This window comes from Aspergillus ibericus (genome assembly GCF_003184845.1).
Source record: "Aspergillus ibericus CBS 121593 unplaced genomic scaffold BO80scaffold_3, whole genome shotgun sequence".
In the NCBI taxonomy this organism is placed as follows: domain Eukaryota; kingdom Fungi; phylum Ascomycota; class Eurotiomycetes; order Eurotiales; family Aspergillaceae; genus Aspergillus; species Aspergillus ibericus.
This window is the reverse complement of record NW_020292101.1, coordinates 653,184-669,501: the sequence shown is the minus strand read 5'-3', so window position 1 is coordinate 669,501 and position 16,318 is coordinate 653,184. Positions and strand designations below refer to the sequence as shown.

Here is a 16,318-nt window from a genome sequence, read left to right as displayed (position 1 = left end):
ATGAAACAGGTTGAGTGTTGCAAGTCGCAGTGCACCTTGGATGAACTTCTAGATATGTCGGTTATGACCCACTGTGGGCCCTGATGAAAATTGAAGTGAGGCTTGCCACACTGCCACCATCCACACACTGTCCAGTATTCCATAATACATGTATCGAGATATGAAGCCTGCTGTCAGCGGCTGCCTGTTCATTGACCTTCTCGGATAAATACACTCCTGCAGCGTCCCTGGAGTGATCCCGATGATCAGCCGAAACTAGTCGAACCCCTGAACTAATCTTGCCGGAAGGGATCAATCACATTATTTCCGCCTCCAGATTATTCAAGGGTCCTTCGGATTCCCGATAGTGGGATCGGCAGTCGTGTTTCTAGTCTTGACATGCGGCCTGTTCCGACCGATCCGCTGCGGGTCGATATCACCACGGATTTGACCACCGTATGATAATACCACAGTACCATCATCCCATGAGACGGCTCTGCTTTGCCGAGTTAATCTACTAAGGAGTCCCAGGCAAAGTTCTGGCGGCAAGTGAAACAGCTGGACACCGACATGGCAAACCAGACACGGCAGCAGTGGGGATGCCGAGACTGCCGAGAGCCGCCAATGCTTCGACCCTAAGCCAAGGCGTCAATCCATGCCTTCTTCGGCGGGGGTTCGTCACCGCGAGCCCATCAGCGTCGCGGATGACTCGGATGACACGGACCTGGATGCCATGCCGATGCTGGACGCCCCATCGCCGTTAGAGATTGATATCCTCGGTGGACCGGAGGTCCTTCTCTTTCCACCAATAACGGGACCATCGAATGCCATGCTCAGGAACGAAGCTTAGCATGAGTCCAGATATAAAGTCTCAACAACCTGCCGTGGTTGTACTGCATCCCAACACACTTCACTCCTTGCTTTCTTCTGTTGATCAGACTCATTCATTCTTTACATCCGTTCTGTTGACCAGAATCATCATGCACTCCATCCAGCTCCTTGGTTTGGCCGCTGTCGGCTCTCTCGTCTCTGCGGCCCCCGCTCCTTCTCGCGTCTCTGAGCTCGTCAAGAAGTCCTCTTCGACTTGCACTTTCACCTCTGCCTCCGAGGCCAGCGAGAGCATCTCCAAGTGCTCCAACGTGGTCCTGAGCAACATTGAGGTTCCCGCTGGTGAGACCCTCGACCTGTCCGATGCCGCCGATGGCGCTACCGTATGCCCCCCCCTTGCTTCTCCCCCCCTCTCTGAATCTTGTCTAACGGTAGTAGATCACCTTCGAGGGTACCACCACCTTCGGTTACGAGGAATGGAAGGGTCCCCTGATCCGCTTCGGCGGCAAGGGCCTCACCGTTACTCAGTCCTCCGGTGCCGTCATCAACGGTGACGGCTCCCGCTGGTGGGACAGCAAGGGCACCAACGGTGGCAAGACCAAGCCCAAGTTCATGTACATCCACGATGTCGAGGACTCGACCTTCAAGGGTCTCCAGATCAAGAACACCCCCGTCCAGGCCATCAGTGTCCAGGCCACCAACGTCTACATCGAGGACTTCACCATCGACAACTCCGACGGTGATGACAACGGCGGCCACAACACCGACGGCTTCGACATCAGCGAGAGTACCGGTGTCTACATCAGCGGTGCCACCGTCAAGAACCAGGATGACTGCATTGCCATCAACTCTGGCGAGGTATGCCCATCCCCCTCCCCCTCTCTCCCTCTATCACAATACTAACTGCAGCAGAGCATCTCCTTCACCGGCGGTACCTGCTCCGGCGGCCACGGTCTCTCCATCGGCTCCATCGGTGGCCGTGACGACAACACCGTCAAGAACGTCACCATCGCTGACTCCACCGTCAGCGACTCCGCCAACGGTGTCCGCATCAAGACCATCTACAAGGAGACCGGTGATGTCAGCGAGGTGACCTACTCCAACATCCAGCTCTCCGGTATCAGCGACTACGGTATCGTTATCGAGCAGGACTACGAGAACGGTAGCCCGACCGGTACTCCCTCCAACGGCATTCCCATCACTGATGTGACTGTTGATGGTGTGACTGGTTCCATTGATGATGATGCTGTTCAAGTTTACATCCTCTGCGGTGACGGTAGCTGCTCGGACTGGACCTGGAGCGGTGTCGACATCACTGGTGGTAAGACTAGTGATGACTGTGAGAATGTTCCTTCGGGTGCTTCTTGCTAGATGCGTCGTCCTTCGCATATGTGTATATTAGTGTAGTGACACTACTTATTCAATAATAGAAGCTTGCTTCACTGGATGATGGAGTAGATACCCCTGTTGTAGTTAATCCTGCCTTGGGAATGATGGAATTAGACGGGTGAATTAGGGCATCAGCGTATTTAAATCCCACCTGACTCCAACTCCCGACTCTCCTGACCATCCTGCAAATCACTGTGAAACTATTTCACGGACCCATCTGGACGAGAGCCACTCCTTGTATACCTCCCCATGCTACGGAGTACATAACCAACACATCTATACCATGATACCCAGATAACATCTCCACATCCCATCTTCTACCCAGGACAACCGCAAAGACCTCGAAGAAGACATCCACTGAACAAAGGTTTCCACCACGCCGATTATCAACCGTCCCCATACAAATATCCGCAGGAAGTATATGCCCAGCTAGGAAACTTGAACTCGATATACTCTTATCCTGTCGCATAAACCCACTTCAGGAATTAAGTTACATTCTCGAGCTAACTCTCTGAGCAATAAAATTCTAGAGAGCTGCTCTGGATAAAAGGCAGAGTGACTCCACCCACGTCTACAACCCGCGGGCTTGGGTATGGAATACAACATTCGTGTAATAAATTTGATTAATGAGTCCTGAATAATTGGGAGAATCTGAGCGGTGGGTGGCTGCATGTATCACAGGAAAGGAGGGAGTTGACATGACAATTCCCCACGCTGAGTGAATAATCCGTCACTGCAATCAACAGATTGCATCGGATTCAGCTAGTTTCGGAATCTCTTCGGGGAGTTGATGCATCGATGCTGCTCCAATGCCTAGAGTAATTTCGGCGGACACTCAAGGTACAGGCTATGGAAATATGTGCAGATCTGAACGGATGAAACCGGATATACTGCATGATGGCGGATTATGGAGCTCTGCACGGATACTTCCGAATGTCAGCTCTGTGTGCTCGGTACACGTCTTTGTTTATGCTTTGAGCCGTTACATTACTTATCCATGGCCTGTCAACAGTTTCATATAAATCAGGGCATTGCGGGAAGGTATAGAAGGACAAAGGGTCGTATATACCAACATACTACGACTTCGATGATGCTCACAAGTACTAAGGATATACCATACAACTGATTCTCGGTAATGAACCGGAGTCCAAGGAAGATAATCAGCACATAAGGCAGGCTAACTACCTTCCACAATGAACAGAATATGGTTGGACGTCAAATCCTGTGTTTTGACAGAACCGACCATCTCTCGGTACCAGATATGCCCAGAATATGGGCTAGAAGTGAACTAGGCTGGTGTTTATGTCAGTCCAGTTAAGATACAGGTATGGATAACCTCCACACGATATTGAATGACGAAACGAACGCGTATAGCCTGATGCTCGTCGCAAAGACAGATGGGGAGAGATGGACAGGATGCATTATGTTGCATAGGTACATACTTCCGGAACAGCACCTCCAAGGCAGGTGAGATACAACGGCGGGCAAAAAGTCCAGAGGATTGGGTTACAGACCTGTACTCTCCATACTCGATTGCCGAGGGACCAAAGTGATGGAATTCAGAGAAATACGAATATGGCAGGTGATGTTGATTGCGCACCAGCTGGGAAGTGGGAACTACTTCGCATCTCTTGAATCAAGTGACCCTAAGGAAAGGGGCCGTGAAAACCGAACGCTGCCCATATGATATTAATATGGCCGCCAAAGGCGATTAATAAGCCCTAAAAAAGGGTAAGGCCAGAGGATTTCCTGCTGGGTGTCTTTGATGAAACCTTGGTTACAGGTGCAGTCTTGGAGGTATACCCAGCGCTTAAAGAACCCGGTATCGAAGCGATGGGTGGCTCTAGTCGAAATCTGCTATACGTGGGAATGAGCCAAAAGATATAATTATGGAGGAGAATGCTGTCCGCACTGGTATATCAATATGTCTATCGCCGCCCAGATGAGGGTACCTCACCGAGTTATAGGATGACAGGGCTCCATACGGATCTTGCATCCTTCGGTTGATTGATGAACTTGGCACAAGGCAGATATAATTGTCTTAATCGCGACCCCATCACGGTTCGAGCATAATCAGCCCCTGGCTGTCAATGGGCTTATTCATGAGTTATATGACTAATTTCAATTATGGCTGTTGGAAGCCCCGGAGGGAAACTGAGCTGCTGGTCGAACAGGTAGGTTCCCGGGAATGGTCAACAGTGATGCTCAAGGACTGCGAGACGGAGCTGACAGAACGCAATAAAGATGACACTACTGCTCCTAGAGAAGTGCCTATGGATGAGGTATCTATTGCATTATGCACAACTCAGCAACAAGAAGAAGCTGTCCAAGATTGTGGTGCTATGCGCCCCCCTATCACCCGGGATGAGTAGTGGCGGTCAATGGGCCAAAATCGAGATCCTCATCCTCCCCATGGGGGCTTGCCTCTGAACATCTGGACATCATTGTGGCTCTACAGTATCTGCTCTCAGATAAACCTGGCCCTGATACCTTTATCCAAGGTAATGCAGCGGCCTCTCTAGCGGCTTCATGAACGAAGCAACCTGGGAAGAACCTCAAGACGTGGCTGAATACATCCAACGACGTCAAGCGTTGATCACGCAGGTCTAGGACTCCGCGTCCAGAATATATATTCGGTGGCCGTGGTATTGCCACTGCGTACTTGAGTTCCTGTCGTGTTTCCAATCTCGGTCATAAACTGCTTCCACTGACCTACCTCGGCTGTTATGGCAGCCCCTGGTGATGGTCGTGGAGTTATAAGAAATCCCCAGTCATTCGTTCGTAATGAGGGCGAAGGGATGGCCTGCGAACGTCGAGACTGTCTGGTCTACCTTCTGTTGTCATTACTTGCAGCGAAGCTAGACTAACACAAATAGGACTAGAACGCCCAAGTCAAATGTCCTGTCTTATCTGAAATCCAGATCGATCAGACAGATGATATCAAACCGGCTGCGCACGTTAAATCGTCAAAAGGATTGGCAGTGACACAGACTACCAAACCTGGGGATAGGGTCTTTGCATACGACCCAGGCATGGATATGTTCAAACACAGCTATCATCTGGAGGATCGATGAATTGACGGCCAGACATGCCGGTTCTTCAGGTCGTATCCGGTTGGAATCAATACTGAAGTCCCTATCAATTTTTTCACCATATCTTGACTTGCCTAATTGGAAAGGCAATTATTTGCCCTGAACATTCAACATCATACAGCAGCATCACTGTCTAATAGTTCGCCACTGGTTATGGATGGGGAAGGTATACAAACCATCAACATACTTGATATATAACCCAAGTGACTGGAAAGCAGAAGTATTTGCTCTTTGAGCAGAATTGTGAATCGAAAGATTCAACAGCTTCTACTACGAAGATTCAAAGGCACAAAATCGGATTTATTGTCATGCATCACGAAATTTCCAACAATATACTCAGAAGCATTCCTGCGGATAAAAAGCAATCGTTTGCCATAAATACCATGTCTTTTCCGAATATGTTCCGGAACCTATGAAATATTCCATGCTCTTAAAGCCTTCGAGCCATATCAGAGTGGCGCATATGGTCCCTGCGTGAACTTGGTTCCGGCTGACTGGAATATGAGCAGACTAGGAGTTAAGTCTCCTGCGACCTATAAGTAATTTCTGAAGGATTTCATCACCTGATGAGAATAGCCCTTGTGGACATGGTCTCCGACAGCATAAAGGTGTAAGAGCTCGCACTTGCCTACTGACAGGAACACCACAATATTAAGATAGAACCGATGGTTCTTGCAATCACTCCATGAAGACAACAGCAGGTGTTGGCAATTCCAAGACGAACGACGAATTATCCAGAGTAAGATTGGGAGACGGTTACATACATGCCACTGAAGAAGAGGCAGCGGCCAATGCCTTTTATCGTGTATCTCGGGCTTCTCATGTCACGGCAGGTTGTATCTCACAAGAGATCTGTGGATGCGAGGGCGATAAATCCGTTGTCAAGTGTACAGGGCTTGTACATTCGTTTCCCTTTATCCTGTGGGTAACATGGTCTTATTTAAGCCTCCATATTCACAAGATCCAAACCACGCGGGGCCAAATGACAATGACGATTGCAAGATTGCCAGTGATGATGAAGAGCTTGACACAGGGTCTACCATAACCCTGGCTGTTGCGTGCGGTGTGTCAACCGATGTCCGGTGCAGTATTTACTACGTCTCTACTTTGGGAGAAACATCCAGAGCTGCATGGCCTCAGTTCCTATACCAGTGGTGTGATCAGCTTAGAACAAGATGCTTCTGTAGCCGCGTCAAGGGATAGGGCCAGGATGTCCATATGCATGCATGTTTCGAGGAATCTTCAGCTGTGGAATATCAAGGAATCAACCTGTACAGTAGCCCAACAAAATGATTATGATGCATAGATCGCTGCCGGAAAAGACATAAAGAAATGGAGATCGTAGTCGAAGATATGGAAGATGCAGATTCCCGGACTCTGCCTCGGATCTTGTACTTGATATGTAGGAGATAGCCTAATCAAGTTATGTATTCTTGACAGTAGATTTGTCTATTTAATGAGCCCTGAACCTGTGCATCTGCTAGTCAATAAGAACCATCAGATCCAACCTCTCTGATGAGGAGAATGGTATATAGAATGGTGAGTCTACAAGATTGCTCCTTTTCAGCTACTCTCCACCACATCATCCGATTTAAAGCAGCAGCTGACCATTCTTAGTCCGTAGCTCTGCCGACCCCGATAGGATCCTGCCTATAAGAAGCCTCTCTCCTTGAGAGGTAGACATCAAGCCACTGAGCATACTCCAACTCATCATGCACATATCTTCCTGCCAGTGGCTTTCCAGACATCCTAGTCGCCTTATCGAGGCCCTGGCATCTGTCGGATACACCTGTGTGTCTCGGCGTTTTGCGCAGCGATTACAAGTCTGTTCCAAACTCTGCCGATTACCAACATCGACATGGAGGAATATGCACGGGGCCGTCGCTCAACCAGATCGATGAATACATCAAGACTATATCCAATTGTGCACTTCCAACATCTAAGCGACTAGGAAGGCAAAGTAAGCCACTTTCAAGAGATGCATAAGACGAGACCCCGGGTGAGATAAGAACCTGCTCCTGTTCACATGTTGTGGCATCTAATCCAGAGAACGGCCTAATTCCATGAAACCCAAGAACGACCGCTCTTTACTCTCCTGGACTATATACTAGCAACTACAATCATACTCCCAAAATCAAGAGGACTATCAGAAATACAAGTTCTTGGGTTCGGTATATGAATTCACTGAATGAGGAGCAAGAGGAGCTCAAACAAAAGGATGGTTAACAGGGAACGTGCCAACTCATACCAACTTGCAACTTCTCTGTGCTAGTATAGGTAGCCTCAACCAAGCCATGACGGCGTTGACCTCGTTATATACGAATTGAACGATGGCTCGTGAGATCTCAGCGATATGGGGGGTGAGAACTGCGGTTGCGATGCCCTTGTGCACAAGACTGCAAGGCCATCCATGTTGAACGATGAATATATCACCTGTCTCGATACAATAAAAAGGCCCAAGAAAAGACTCCTTCACCAAATGATACTTCTTTTTCATAGGCTTGGCATTGAGATCTGATGTAATAGACAATGCTCTGCCCTCAAACTCAGAGGACGACAATCCACCCGAGTTCCGGGGTCTCTAATGACAGCGAAGGCACTCGCCAATTCCCCCATCTCCACATTCACCAGACCTCCATGGAAAACATATCGATGATCATTAATCGTCCGGTCTGGTCAACCTTCTCTGAAGAAGTCTGCTACAGCAGGAGTCCAGCGCTTCATGAGAATCACCGAGCTGTCTCAACCACAACCCAACACCTGATCAGCATGCAACACAAAACCACATATGGAACCCCAAGAGTCCTCCTGACAAAGAAGTTCAATGCTGTACACGATATCCCAGATCCAGGATATTCACATGAACACGACCATCAAACGGTCTCAGAACCCACCGGCCGATACACTGAAACGAGCCACCGCATATTGGACCCAACGACGAGTCTCGAGGGTTCAATGCGAATTAGGTATACCTCATCCGGACCACATATTGGCATAACCTCAGCAACGTTATACGCCATAAGGTATATTCTCATGGAGCGTCTATGGCTCTTCACGTCAAACTGGATAGTATACACGTACTCAACTACAAGCATGGCAATCCATCATCATATGTAGACAGACCCCTCCAGCCATCGACCTCAGTATCATCCGCTTCGTGTATACACTACCTTTTCATGAGGACATCCTACCGTCTGCAACAATAGCTGAATACTTCAAGCACTTCATCACACTGTCAGATGGAATATCCAATTCGTCTGGTTATTACCCAACATCTCACCTGAATCCTGTCCATGGTCTGTGCCCAGCAAAACGTACCGAATACCCCATATCGACATAACTAGAACTGGTACCCGCTTTACCCGGGAATGGCATATCAGTCTACTGAATATGAAAACATTACACAACATCCTAACGGACTGGTTCTCAATCCAAACCCCCAGTCCTGAGCTACGCGGAGTCGGAGGATCTCGAGAAGTGCGTCTCTGTGGCGCGGTTTCCGAGAAACCTCAGATTGGTTGTCAAGATCGGTTGAGGTTGGTCTGGATGGACAATCTACCCACCTAAGGACCTAACCGTACAGTCCATCCTATTCACTCCTAGCACTTCTTCTTCTTCTCCACGTCGAACATAAATATACTGCTGTGCTAGATGCAGTGAGCACAGGCAATTACAAGAATACCTCCAATATGCGGTTCTTATCACTGGGTATATATCCGGCCTTCCAAGAAAGAGAACTATCCTCTCGTTCTCATTCATCCTTACCGCTACCGGTCTTTCTCTGCCCAGAGTTGCATCTGTATGGTGGGTGAGAAGGAGCAGTGAGATGGTGAAGGGTGGTTCATGTGGTTGTTTAATGGAGTTTTAGGGAGGGTTTCTGAGTGGAAGGATGGCAGGCGTCAAAAGTGTAGATGTGGATGGTATGATCTGAGTCAAGCATCGTGTATGCTTCAAAATGACAATTATCGTCGCTTGATCAACGCAAGAAGCTGAATGGGTGACTGTATCTGACGTGTCTAATGATGTTGCTTGGAATTCATGACTTCTATCTGGATTTCTGGGCTCTCTTATGATAAATCGGGATTGGGCTAAGTAGGAATATCACTCAGTATTAATACTTCTGTATTAGCATTAACTAGGAATACCGGTATCATCGCAAGATTAAAAATCGTGATCAGATACCACATACTCTATCAATGAGTCACGATGAAGACATCTCAGTCACGCGCATGAATTCAAGACAATCTCTGACCTTTTACAGCCTCCCAAAGAAGCATTTGAACAACTACAGCACAGACCAGACATGACACTGACCAGCAGCATGACAAGGATCACCTCATTCTGCGCGAGTGTAGAAAATGATCACGTGAAGTATGATCTATGATAACAATATCATACTGGTTACTTCAAATGATGAATAGAGTGAGTCCGAGTTAAACAGGGTATCGTGCAATGTCTGGGAAGATTGCTTGGTGATATCAGGTTGAAGATGGGTTTGTTTTGGCTTTAGTCTAGTGGGGGAACCATGTGACTGCTTGCTGGCTGAGTACGGGGTACATCGCGGGGTTGTATCTAGGGTAAATCTATACATTGCAGGGATTAATTAATCATGCGTCGTGGGGATAAGCTCTTCTGTGAAGTACGAAGCTATGAGTTCCTGCATGGGTTTGGTGTATACAATATGGGGATTGAATCCATGAGTAGATAAGTTGGGGCGTGGATGCACGTACATGTAAAGTAGGATTTGTTTAACAAATGACGGAAAGTCTGGGCTTCTGTGCTTTGGGTCGATGGTAGCTGAGTTGTAGCTGGTGATGGAAATATTTAAGTGGTTGTGTGAGTATAAGCGTGTCTTGCAGTAGACTGGGCATGGTTGATAAAGAAGCTTAATGATGAACAGGACCCATGATCATGCCTTAAGCTATATTTGTATACAAGGACCTAACCAAAGTACGCCAATGAAAGGCGCGTGACTTATGTATATATTCTCAGCTGGTATTTATCTCATATCTATCGAAAGACCATCCGAGATAACTGACAGCTCAGCTAATCCCCTAGCAAGTGGTCCATTTGCCCCTTCCGTCCTCGACCAGTAGATGCGTGACCCCATGAAGTCGCGGCATACGCTGGAACGCATGACCCAAGGAGATGAACATCCGGTGAAAAAGCTTCGTAGTTCATCTTATCCCGGCCAGGCCACGTTCTCGGCTCTTGCAATCTACTAGGGAACTCCGTGTCGGTGATGTCTTCGTCCCAGTCGTCGACCCCCGCGAATCGTGCCTCTGTCATAGTGGTATACCGGAAGAGGTACTCGCCTGTTTCGGTGATAGCGGTTTAGTAGGTATAGGTGTGGTGCTTCATGTGGAGGGCGTACCTGATGGGAGAAATTCCGGGACATCTTCTAGGGATAGAATCTCTAGATTCGGCCAATGATAGTCTGTGGTACTGGGAGCGGGATTGCAGTCCTCATCTAAGGGTGCCCAGCTTCGGATGCGTAGAACGCGATGTGGGTGACGAGTTCCAACGGTAGTCTGTTTGCCATGGCGAGAAGTGTTTTGGAAATATGCAGAGTTGAAAAGAAGTAGGGAGATGAGGGAAATATAATCCGCGTGCCGACCCACCAGCGCGTCCCGTGTGCCTCAACCGAGGCGATTTCTTTCACGACGGTATGGAGGTGACAACTGCGAGATGGTTGGTTTCATTGTCAGACAGCACGAGTGTCCAAAGACACCGGGGCCCACTACCGCAAACGGCAAGGTGGTACGCTAGATGCAGCTGGGAAGGCGGTATCTGTTACTGCTACACTGTATCTAAAACTTCCTTGTGGACTGCATCCACAGCTTGTCCTGAGTTGATCAGGATTTGTACAGGTGTTGGCCCTCTGATTATGATCTGGGGGCGTTATAGTAGGAGTATCAGTTTCAGAGTAATAAATAGACATCTTGTGCTCATATTCCAAGTGAATCAGGGTTCATGGGCAAGACAAGCAACACAACATACACTTCCCCAACCAAAAAACTCTCAACACATGGGACAAGGCCATCACATTTACAGCTTAGCGGATATAACAGTGGGCCATCTAGCCTTGAACAGCTTAAGCCGCGGTAGGTACCGCAATACATATGGTCCGAATAAGAGATACAGGGTGTGCTCACTATTCGGACCTTAAAACACGGGGAGACCCACTATCATGACCCACTATCGTGATGCTAAAGGGGGATTCCGATTCCCGTTGTCTTATTGTTACCCCTTGGCAGATTTTGGTACTTCTTAGATATTATAGTCAGAAGTTACAAGTCGTTTTTTATGACCGCTGTACATCGCTACTTCTAGTTACTATTTGACACTAAGAGATTATGATCATACTAACCCTCCGCTTGAAGATCCCATCATTGCTTTCTCAATCACACCAATAGGAACGACATAACAAATGGATCGGATACTAGACCAATTATTCCGCCCCCTGATATCTCTTCCCATGGCTCACCAGCAAATACTTGGCAAAGCAATCCTCCGCAAAGTCATCAAACGGCTCATAGACCGCCCCGAGGCGATACGCTGCCGCAATGCCCGAGATGCAAGCGATCTCATGCATATTCTGTCCGGTGTCAGTGACTGCAAATACAAAGCCAAACGAGTACCTACCACCATCGTCCAGCTCCCCGCATACAAGGTCCGATTCTTCCCATTAATAAACATCATCCCCGGCACCACGCGCAGATAATGCTGCCAATTATGTCCAAATTGATGCCACCATTTCTCGCCAATGATCTTCTCCTTGTCGATACTCTCCCATGTCCACAGGTCCGAGTTCTCTTTATTCAAGAAAATCGTCTGATAAACATGTCGATCCGGCTCCGGAGACAATGCATTCTCCCCTAACTGCTCCCGAAACTGATGCTGATAGTTCGTGCAATCAAACCCCATCTCAATCTTCTGCGGATCCTGCGCCAACGAATGTGTGTAATACATCGGCGCAAATCCCTCCCATCCATCCTTCCGACAGCGGGGCGGCTGTTTCGCGAACGCGATCTGCTCGCTCCGTGTCTCGCTTGTAGCCTTCCCGCAGAGCTCGGTCTTGTACCGCGTTTCGAAGATACTATTGAAGTATTCGGCGTCGTGGTGGGTGATGGTCACGTCGTCGTAGAATTTCACCCCCCCGAGCACATACCTTTCGCGCCAGGTGGCGTGCTTTCCGAGGAGCTTCTTAGCCTCGTCGGCAGGCACGCAGAGGACGAGCTCGTCAAAGTGTTCATCGTGCACGATGCCTTCCCATCGGCGTTCAGAGCCATGGGTTGCGTTATCCCAGATACGGAGATCGACGCCGTTCATCCTGTCTCGCTTCTGGATCTCCACTCCCGTCTGGAGGCGCACGTTCACCCCTTTGGCGGCAAGATCACCAGCCCAGTCGCGGTAGAAGTCGCCTAAATTGGGAAACGTATACATGGTCGGTTGATTCGGCAACAGCATGTCGGGATCATAATCCCACAATTTCATCTGGGGATCATCGAACAATCGCTCCAGCAGCACACTCGACACATTCGGGGTCTGGTTGCCCGTGCCCAAGAACAACGCAATCAATGGGAGGACCATCTTACTGCCAAAGTCGTGACTGAACCGAAACAGCCGCAGAATGAGCTTGACGGGGAAGATGCCTAACACCGGCATCAACCGTTGAATCCACGTGAGCACGCGACCCAACTTCCGGATCTCTCCGGAGAACTGGTCGACCAGCGGACTGGGGAATATGTTCGTGAAGAAGCTCTCCGGCCCTTTCCCGAACGAGACCTGCAGTTTGACGGCCTGTGGCTCATAGCCATAGCGGCGGAAGAAGTGGAAGGTGTGTCGGAAGATGGGCGATCCGCCTTGCACCCCGTCATTGAGCCAGGGGGCGCCGTAGCGGGCATCCAGTGGAATGGAGGTGGCCTGGCCGCCGGGTTGAGAGGCGGAATCGAACAGGTGGACTTGGAATTGATCGGGGTGGTTGGCCAGGGTGGAGGCGCAGGACTGCATTACGGGCTTAGCTTAGTGCAGTCACTGGACGCGACGGGTGGGGGGTGGGGAGTTACCATGCCTGCTGCCCCGGCGCCCACGACAGCGATTCTCTTGCGGGAAGTGTTGGTCGACATCACGATTGCCAATTGGGGGTGCTGGGAACGGGGAGAGCTATTGCAAATGAACAGAAATGAGATTCGGAACATACGATTGAGATACGAATCATGACGTCAGGCGAATTGCCGCTTTTGGCACACCGTATATCAGGCACGTGGAGCCCTGATGCCCTGAAGGGCGCAATGGAGATTGCATGTCGCAAAACAAGCCATAACATTTATTCCACTATATAGAACCAAACAAAAGAACTCGTTGATTTCAAACCAATCCGTATACAATAACCAAGAACGCAGGTCATGGAAGCCACAACTGGCAGGAAACGACTCGGAAGACAATGAAATACAGAGCAGAAGAACACAGCGGCAGAGTACGAGCATTCATAGCAATGCATGAACAAGTCGGCGGAACAGTGCAGGGTTAACGCAGGCCCCTTGTCCAAGAAAGTCATTGCTCACGGAGCCAAGAGGAATCCCTTACCCCTGGCGGTCTAAATCCTCAATCTTTCCACGAAGCTTTTCCCGTGTTACCCGGACCTTCTTAGATGTGTTCAGATAGTGTTGAGCCGCCTCTTCGTGGGATTTCTTTTTCTCTAGGTTCTCGTAGGCGGTGGGGAATTTGTGACTAAAGCCGCTTCGAGCAGCCGCGTACCTGAGGTGGTCAGTCAGCCAAGGCAGGATGGTAGAAGATGGGCTCGTAGGCACTTACGAGTTATTCGCAACTATCACGTCCGTAGCTAGCCTGTCGCCCTCTCTCAAAAGCGGAAGGGCGTTTGGACTATTTTTGCTGATATTGGCCGGCTTTGCGTCCCGAAGCGCCGCATTTGCAGACTTGATGTTTCGCTCATGACCTTTGTAGGCATTGTATTGGCTCTCCACTTCCGGAGGGTAGGGCTGTACTACTAAGAATTTCAGTTGTTGGTGAGTTGCTAAGAATACTACCTGGACAAGGCTGATAGTGACTCAAATCTCGAGGGGCCGGATGTTCCCCCTCACTTCTCCCGTTCCCCCACTGTCGCCCACTTCTTCCTCACCACCACGTCTCTCACCTACACACGCAGAGGGGAACAAAAAAAATTAAGACAGATTACGAGGCAGGAAAGGGACGGAAATCCAGAATATGGTAAGTCCCCTTCACTCCCTTTGAGGGTAGCGCTGCTAACATCCATCAGGCGCAGCCCACCTTGGAAGGCTTACCCGTGGAACTGCATATTTCCATCCTCTTCACCCTCCCCGATACGGCGTCTGTGTGGTCGCTCATCCTTACATCTCCCACATACTACGGTGCATATCAGCGAGTGAAAAAGGAGCTTCTCTCAAGCCTGTTAAAGAAACACTATGCCGGCCTCGTGGATATCACCAATGCTATCACTGTCATTCATTCCAGAGGATTATACGCTCATGATATAGCGAACAAGGAAAAAATCATTGCCCTTCTCAATGGCCGACACCGCAGCGAGGAGATCCGGCGGCTGAAACTATCATCTAGACCTCTACCAGATGAACCGGCTGATGACCAAGAACTCATGCAGTTATTACAGCTACATAATCACGCATTATTCTTCCTCAATGATTATCGCCGAAGTACTAGGCGACCAGCCTGAATTAACAAAGCTACATAGAATGATGAGATGTTACCACTGGTCCTATCAGATACCGAGAAGCAACGCATTCTCCGCGCCTTTTATCGACTGCAGATCTACGGTAATATATTCGGTCCCATTGAACAATCAGCCGATTCAGAGAATAACCCTCAGAATAATGAGTGGTATCAGCAGGAGAAGACTTTCAGTAAAGAGGAGATATAGCGCCTGTTTTTTCACACCATAACTCCATGGGAAATTGAAGAAATCGGTTGTATTTAGCGGCATTGCTGTCTGAGGTACGAATTGGCAATCCTTCCTGAAATCTCAGACAACTTGAGATCAACTAGAAGTGGAGTTATCTTTGTCAGCAAATTCCCCGAAGAATTGCGTGTGCCTCCTGCAACGGCCATTCTAGACAAGGATGATCTCGTGTATGCCACGGATGTTCCCGAACATATGGCCTCCGTAGGTCCGACACTCCTCTACAAGATTCTGCGGGAAAAGCGCTTTATGGCTCACCGCGACTTGGTCCTCATCAACGCTCGACGATTAGTGTATTATTGGTGCGACGATGAGATGTGGCCAAGACCAGATAGTGGAGATGAGGTGTATCTTATTGAACCTGCCAACAGGTTCGACTTTGGCACTGACCTCAATGGGCTCAGAAAATTCCTGGAAACATTACCACCGGCTGAGCGGCCTAACCTAGCCTGGAAGCGACGATGGCTGCGGGATGACAATGATTTCCCCGTGGTTTTCTGGGATATGTTCGAATATGGGGGAGAAAATAAGCATTGGCCGTGGGGATATGCGTTTTGGGACGACGAGAGAATCATCGAGTGGAAGACGCCACTGCTGGCCGATGACTATCCGTTCCGGGACCCAGTACATAATGAGTGATACGTTTTGCATTAACGTTGGTGTCTTCCTTCGTCTGCTGTACGTAGGAAGTTGGTTGCTGTCTTGAACCCCATCCGATGGGCTGCATTGTTTTGACCCCGCGCGGAAAACCCCATAAATACTGTAGACGACGAGCCCTGTATGGAGAATGCATTTGGATACTGAGAGCACATGACATGCCTGGCCTCTCCCGCTCTACTTGAAACTTCCTCCTTCTTGCGCTTTGTTTTTCTCCCTCCCTCACTTTCATTTTCATGCTCCTCTTACCGTTCCTTCTGTCTCATCTATCCATGTCAATGTCTCCTCCTATGTGTGCTTGTGATGGTCTGTCTTACTCTCCTTCTTCTACGCCATTCAACACGCACCTCTTCATTCCTCTGTCCGAATGCTCCTACACCCAGCACATCAACCAGACACCCAGCCATCCCAATCGTCA

General features: G+C 49.1%; 3 protein-coding genes across 3 annotated transcripts; 2 read left to right on the top strand and 1 right to left on the bottom strand.

The window, feature by feature from the left end:
- Positions 1-493: 493 nt before the first annotated feature.
- BO80DRAFT_421444 (glycoside hydrolase family 28 protein) lies at positions 494-2,219 on the top strand. Its single transcript, XM_025718603.1, has 3 exons — positions 494-1,190; positions 1,246-1,665; positions 1,720-2,219. The coding sequence occupies exons 1-3, from the start codon at positions 960-962 to the stop codon at positions 2,176-2,178; spliced, it is 1,110 nt and encodes a 369-aa protein (XP_025579721.1). The 5' UTR covers positions 494-959; the 3' UTR covers positions 2,179-2,219.
- Positions 2,220-11,659: 9,440 nt separating this feature from the next.
- BO80DRAFT_499053 (putative flavin-containing amine oxidasedehydrogenase) lies at positions 11,660-13,509 on the bottom strand (the record flags this gene model as incomplete). The annotated part of the gene is made up of 4 exons (XM_025724164.1): positions 11,660-11,886; positions 11,934-13,295; positions 13,358-13,438; positions 13,492-13,509. 4 exons carry the CDS (start codon positions 13,507-13,509, stop codon positions 11,740-11,742), a joined length of 1,608 nt encoding a protein of 535 aa, XP_025579720.1. The 3' UTR covers positions 11,660-11,739.
- Positions 13,510-14,516: 1,007 nt separating this feature from the next.
- On the top strand, positions 14,517-15,882 carry BO80DRAFT_478376 (uncharacterized protein; the record flags this gene model as incomplete). The annotated part of the gene is made up of 4 exons (XM_025723281.1): positions 14,517-14,519; positions 14,569-14,980; positions 15,050-15,187; positions 15,311-15,882. 4 exons carry the CDS (start codon positions 14,517-14,519, stop codon positions 15,880-15,882), a joined length of 1,125 nt encoding a protein of 374 aa, XP_025579719.1.
- Between the last annotated feature and the right edge of the window lie 436 nt (positions 15,883-16,318).

Coding starts and splice junctions, on each gene's coding strand:
- BO80DRAFT_421444 (XM_025718603.1), top strand. CDS start 960: ATGCACTCCATCCAGCTCCTTGGTTTGGCCGCTGTCGGCTCTCTCGTC. Junction 1,191..1,245: donor ATGCCGCCGATGGCGCTACC/GTATGCCCCCCC, acceptor TAACGGTAGTAG/ATCACCTTCGAGGGTACCAC. Junction 1,666..1,719: donor TTGCCATCAACTCTGGCGAG/GTATGCCCATCC, acceptor TAACTGCAGCAG/AGCATCTCCTTCACCGGCGG.